The 6,276-nt window shown below is 40.9% G+C and overlaps 1 protein-coding gene across 1 annotated transcript; it reads right to left on the bottom strand.

Moving 5' to 3' along the window:
- Positions 1-1,254: 1,254 nt before the first annotated feature.
- LOC143321374 (P2Y purinoceptor 2) lies at positions 1,255-6,218 on the bottom strand. The gene is made up of 2 exons (XM_076731679.1): positions 6,214-6,218; positions 1,255-2,313 (listed from the first exon to the last, which is right to left on the bottom strand). The coding sequence occupies exon 2, from the start codon at positions 2,294-2,296 to the stop codon at positions 1,286-1,288; it is 1,011 nt and encodes a 336-aa protein (XP_076587794.1). The 5' UTR covers positions 2,297-2,313; positions 6,214-6,218; the 3' UTR covers positions 1,255-1,285.
- Between the last annotated feature and the right edge of the window lie 58 nt (positions 6,219-6,276).

Genomic DNA, 6,276 nt, shown 5'->3' with positions numbered 1-6,276 from the left:
CAGCCTATAGAGTTCGTATTATATTTTCCTTGAGCACTGTGCAGCATCCAATTTGCAGTTTTATGATGCAGTTCATACATTTACTTAAAGTTTTAGTCAGTTGAATGGGGCTTAAATCCACGAGTAACTGGAGTAAAATTATGGCAACAGCAAATTGACCTTTAATTATTTGATGTTATCAGCAAAGGAATTCTGCTACACAACCAGACCTGAAGGGTTCTTACAAAGCCTCAGGTTTTGTGTCAGGGTCACAGTGTTTTGTTGCTTATTGCTTCCAGCTCTAATTCAGTTTTTTTCAAATGGCATTCATCATGAAATGTCTCTTTTTCTCTGACTGTACTGAACATCCGCATTCATGCATATCATGTGCTGCAAGATAGATGGTAAATGGTAAATTGACTGTATTTACGTGTAGTCTGACGACCACTCAAAGCACTTTTTTACATCGCAAGTCTGCATTCACCCATTCACACACGTATTCATACAATGGTGGCCAGGCCTCTTGCTCCTTGTGAGCTTTCACACACTCAACATCGATGGCACAGCATCAGGGGTTCAGCATCTTGTCCAAGGATACTTCAACATATAGACTGGAGAGGCCACTGACCTTCTGATAGGTGGACGAGTGCTCTACCTCCTGAGCCACAGACGCCTCATGCTAACAAACTAACCATCAGCAATGGATGAAATACAGCAAAAATAGATCCTTGAGTCTAAAGTTGGGTTTGGTTGTCAATTTTGGCAGTCCCAAGTTTTGGGGACCTAAGGTTTATTTTTTTGTTTTCAGCCAGATTCAAGACATGAAGGAATAATTCGATGTTTGTGAAAATATATTTATTTGCTGTCTTGTGAGACATTCTCAATCTCAAATCTGAATGCTACAGATAATAGAAAGCTACAGCTAGTTTGGCTACTGGTTAGCCCAAAGTGGCATGGATGGATGGATTAAACAAATCAGATATAACATAAAAAACAGTTTTAGGTCCACACAGAATTTCAGTCTGAAAAAGAAGTACCTACAGAAAAGAGATACAGTATGTTGTGATCCTAAGATAAATGAGAGATGGGTATATGAAGGGGTAATGCCACAATATGCTGAGCTCATCAGTTGAGGGTGTCAGTCTGTTAAATCAGCACGGAAATCTTCAGGCCTGCGCTGTCAACAAACTGAGAATTGAGAGCTCACTGACATTTAATTTGAACATGATCTGTCCACAAACACTGATTCCTGCCCCCCCCCATTTTGGTCACACTCGGTTAAAATGCCTGTGACTCTGACTCTGCATCACTGATTTGGAGTCATTTCTGAATCACTTCTGTTTGGACTATCTCGCTGTCCAATTCTAAAAGACCGGAATGCATCTCGAAAATTTTGTGAGCCAAAACAGTACAACAGTGGATCCAGGCAGCTGTTCACGCCGGCCAAAATCCAGGATGCATAATACGCCGTCTCGATCTGCCTAAGAATGTGGCATTGTCCTGGGTAATATTTTTTTAGTATCACCCCCACGGTACGTACTATGTTCAGAGGTAGGAAGCACAGCCCAAATATCAGCAGACACATGCCTATCATCCTCTGAGACTTCACCTTGACTCTCAGACCTTTAGCTGTGCTACTGTTGAGGCGGGTTAAGGTGTTGGCCAGACGGCCATAGCAAGCAGCTAACACAGAGAACGGGAATAAAAACCAAAGGAAGAACAGGATGAAGTTAATGACAAAGTAGGCGTCTGTCAGCTTCTTCTGATGGATGGAGAGGCATTGGTTGTGACTGCCCTCTTTACTTGGAGGAAGCATAAAAGCGTAGATCAGAGCCTGGATCAGTAGCAGACACCAAACTCCTGCACACAGCTTCCTGACAAAGTCCCTCTGTTTCATGCAGCAGCTTCTGTTGAAGTGCACCACGGCTGTGTACCGATGAATGCTGATGAGAGTGAGGAACACGATGCTGCCGTAGAAATGCAAACTAAGCAGGGCAATCTTGACTTGGCACAGGAAATGGCCAAAGGGCCAGTCGTTGCCTATGGCAAAGTACACTGCCATCATGGGAGCGACTGGGGTGGCGATGGCATCGCTGAGGGCCAGGTGGAACTGCAGTGTGGTTCCAGAGGTCCAGCTGGGCAACCGGCAGCAGAACACCCAGAGGCTGAACATGTTGAGGATGAAACCCAGGAAGAAGACCAGGCTCAGGAGGGTGGTGATGGACACATGCTGGGTCGCTCCCAGGCAAGATCCAGAGTCATTGCTGCTGTTCCCGAACTGTGAGGAAACCACCAGAGGCTTCATCGTGTCAAACATCTTTATGCGTCTTATGCCTGTGGGAAAAGTACAAATTACAAATACAACTTTTTTCAGATTGGATTAATAAACAGATGGCTGTATGGATCTTTCAAATCTTTATTTACAAAAAGGGACTCATAATAGGATTATTCTTCTAACAATGGTAACAATTCATTGTCTGCTCAAAGTACACAAATAATAATAAATCAGTAAAGAATATAATAGGTAAAAATGCATCAAACTCAACCAAAAAAAAAGAAAAAGTACACATGAAATTTGCCTCCCAAAGCTCTAGTTTTTCGGAGCTTTAGAGTTTGCTTGAGTGTACAGTGACCTTTGATAGCAAAGAAATATGGTTAGCGGCCTAACTTTTCTTAGCAGACATTTCATAAGTGAAGAACCAAAACAGGAATAACACAAGTTCAATTTTTAAACGTAAGTATCAAATCTTATGTTTAAAAATGTATAAAGGTCATTCCAAAAAGTAATTAAAGGTACAGTTCCCCAAAAAACATCTGTGTTGTAGCAGACCGAAGAAAGAGGAACAACATTTAACTGATACTTTGCAAATAATGCATTAACACTGAGCTGATTTAATAAAACGTGAGATTTTCTGGGTAACAACCATGTTTTTTCCAGTCCGTACCAAATTAGAAATGATTAATAAATAAATAAATAAATAAAATACCAGCAGGTTTACCAATTGTAGCTCTCTGGGCTATGTCCCTTATACATTTATCATTCATTTTTGTACTCAGAAAAGGATGTGAATTCCTCACGTGCAGTTCATGTAATATAGCTTGATGCATAAACTGTCTGTTTGCAGATAATAGCAGATGGAATAGCTTCCATGAAAGTGCAGTAGTAATTTTCTGTCGCAGCAAACTTAGCCTGTTTCACATCCCATACACCCCATAGGTGAATGTGTACATGTTAAAGCATGCTAGTACGTGCTGCCTTGCCCTTCAGGCTGGTTGGTCTCAGCTTTTGATCCTCCACCTTCCGCCATGCTATTGGCTTATGATGCTGGTAGGACCTGCAGCCAATCACAGTCCATTTTGGGCTGCATCGTGTAAGAACTGCACTTCTGGGCCTCTTGGTCATTTCGTGTTTACATGCAGGGTATTTGCACTGTGAGCTATTTGGGTCCACAGCTTATTTTTGTGTTGCTGTCACCTTAATGTCAGACAGTTCTCTTTTTTCTGTTTTTATCTCATTGCCTGGAAGCCCAGTAAGGGTCACTTTGTTTACTCCTATTTCCTCCTGTTTTTATGTAATTCAGAGCGTATGTTTAGTTTTGGAACTTAACTTTCATTTGAGGCAGTTTTTCACTGTTGTGTTCCATTTTTTTGTAACTTTGGCCTGTAGTAACCCTGAAATGGAACTGAAAGCAGCTTCTAATAAGAATTTTTGCGCTAACAGTGTATCAAATGTCAGTGTGAAAACATTGTGACAGTGTGAAAGGGGCTGTTTATAGTGATGAACCTCGAGAAAATGATCACCTGAACCTGCAGCTCTCTTTGGCTTTACTGTGCTTCATAGGGAGTTTTCGCTCAGCTTTCAATGTTTGCTCGTTGCTCCTGGCAGATGTTGCCTTTTGGTTATTGCAAGTTTAAGCTTCCATATTCAGTAATAAACAAATTAATAAACCAACTCTTTATATTCCTCACCTGGTTTTATGTAAGTTGTGGTCATTACACTCATCCAGATCTGTGAATCACCACCTATGTCTCTGCTTTGCTCAGTGATTCCAAAAAGAATTCATTCATATGATGGAAATGAATATAAATGGCAATACTATGTGATTATTAGGCTACACTTTATTTCAGGTGCTTTGAAAGCTAATGGCCAGATCGCCATGAAGTCTGTTGTCTGTGGATATTCTTGTCTACAGAAGAATACAGATCGGGCTGACCTGCAGCCAAGTGCTTGCTCATGAGGGAATTGTTGGGTCTCTGTAGATAAAAGAGCTCGGCCTGTACCAGCTCTATATGGAAAGTGTCCTGAGACAACTTCTGTTGTGATTCAGCACTATACAAATAAAACTGAATTGAATTGAACCTGGAACATGCCCTCCAGTTCCACCGTCAGGCCCAAAGTCTGACCTCTACACAAAATATATCAAAATCTAATGAGCAGATTGGCATGACTGATTATATTCATGCTGTCTAGAAGATGAACCCTTTTCATTTTTAGCACTCAGACTTTTTCTCTAGCAGCACCCTCGGGACCAGAATCATCAATATGTTAGGACGGCATCTTCCTTATGGAGTGGAATGAACAACACACACATTTAATTGAATTCAATCCAAGATCCATACAATGAATACAGCTTTGTGGAGCTTCTATCATTCAGTCTGTCAAAGAGCTGTGGCTTCAACTCTCTGCTTACCTTTTTCTATTGTTTGTATCACATTATGCTGTATGGCATTCATGTTATTTTGTCCACCTGATGGATGCATACACCATCTGCACTCACACTAGGACTAGGCTGTCTTTCTGTTCTTAGTACTGTATAGGAAGTGAGATGCATTATTTGTGCTTAATATGTCTAGAAATAGATACACGACACAACGTTTTGCATGAGTTCCCTAAAGTGAGGTTTCCTAAGTACTGTGGAAACCCAGTCAGCCTCAAGACCGCAAATACTTCATTTCAGTATGCGTAAGACGTTGGTAAAATAACTTGGAATGTTAAAAATAATTCTTGATCATAATTACTATGTTTCCAAGTATGTGATTACACACACACGCTATCAGCTTGTCAGTCACCTGTGATGTACTTTGACTTGCACTGATCTGACCTATGAAATGTGCTAGAATTTTAATTGATTCACACCATTTTCATCAAATCAGTGAGCACTCCTGACCTGTATGGAGGCCTCTGCATGTCTGTCTCCACTATTTATTCAGGTTTTTTTTACTTGACACCCATCTGTCCACACTGTATAGAGACCATCACTATGATTGTTAGGACAAGTAAAATGTCAGTCTAAAAGCCAATGCTCATGTCTGGCCAGTGGTTGCTCATAGAGTATACAATAAGCAGTTTAAAAAGACCTTACCAGAGTTGAAGCTGTCTGTACTTTTGAGTGCAGTAACACAAAGGACACTGAAAGAGAATGTCCACCCAAGCCACAGCCAGTTCACCCTGCTGCTGTCTGGATGTGCTGTGTATGTGCTGCCACACCAACAGGTGACAGAGCAGCTCCGTCCTCAGGCTGTGAGACTCAACTCAGCCCCTGCACTCCACCATGAAGAAGTTCACTGTTATGACTTTTTATTATTCATCCATTTCTATCATTTTTGTTTTGTGAGGAGCATAAAGGAGTACAACTTGCATTGTCCTTGCTGTGTAACCCTGTGTTACAGTATGATGAGAAAATGAATCTTGTACTATTTCTCTTTCAGCCCACCTACATGTGCGTAGTAGATGCCAGGGGTGGAGTTACCCAGTAGAACTACAGACACTGGGCTTTTTGCAGTTTTAGTCATGAGCGTCTCATCAGACTCACAATGTGGAAAATATCCTTCAATCCAAGGAAATACACACTTCTTTTGTGATGCTTCTGTTGTTCGGTCTTTGCTGAGGCCGTGTGACTGAGTTGATTCAACACGCTCATTTGCCCCTTGGAGGCTGGAATTTGTCTCATTATGTTGTATGGTTTTCCCACTTACAGCATTTACACTCAATGTATTGTAGTAAGAGTATAACACAATTCTTTTACACCTGTACAAACACTACATCCATGTTTTTACTTTGTAAAAAAGTATCAAAGTATCATTAAGAACACAAAGCTTTTTAGATATCCCAGCATATCAATATACACTGTACATACAGACCCTTACTGAATGATATAGCAGGTAAAATGGCCTTTTAAAACCTCATCTATGGCCATTGGTTGCTCATGTAGAAAGAAAGTGAACAGACCTCACCAGTGTTGAAGTTGTCCTCAGTTTGTTGTGTTTGAGTAAAATACACTTGCTCTTCCTCTTTCA

This window comes from Chaetodon auriga, chromosome 5 (genome assembly GCF_051107435.1).
Source record: "Chaetodon auriga isolate fChaAug3 chromosome 5, fChaAug3.hap1, whole genome shotgun sequence".
Lineage (NCBI taxonomy): Eukaryota > Metazoa > Chordata > Actinopteri > Chaetodontiformes > Chaetodontidae > Chaetodon > Chaetodon auriga.
The sequence above is the reverse complement of the archived record's forward strand: the minus strand, read 5'-3'. Positions and strand labels throughout refer to the sequence as shown.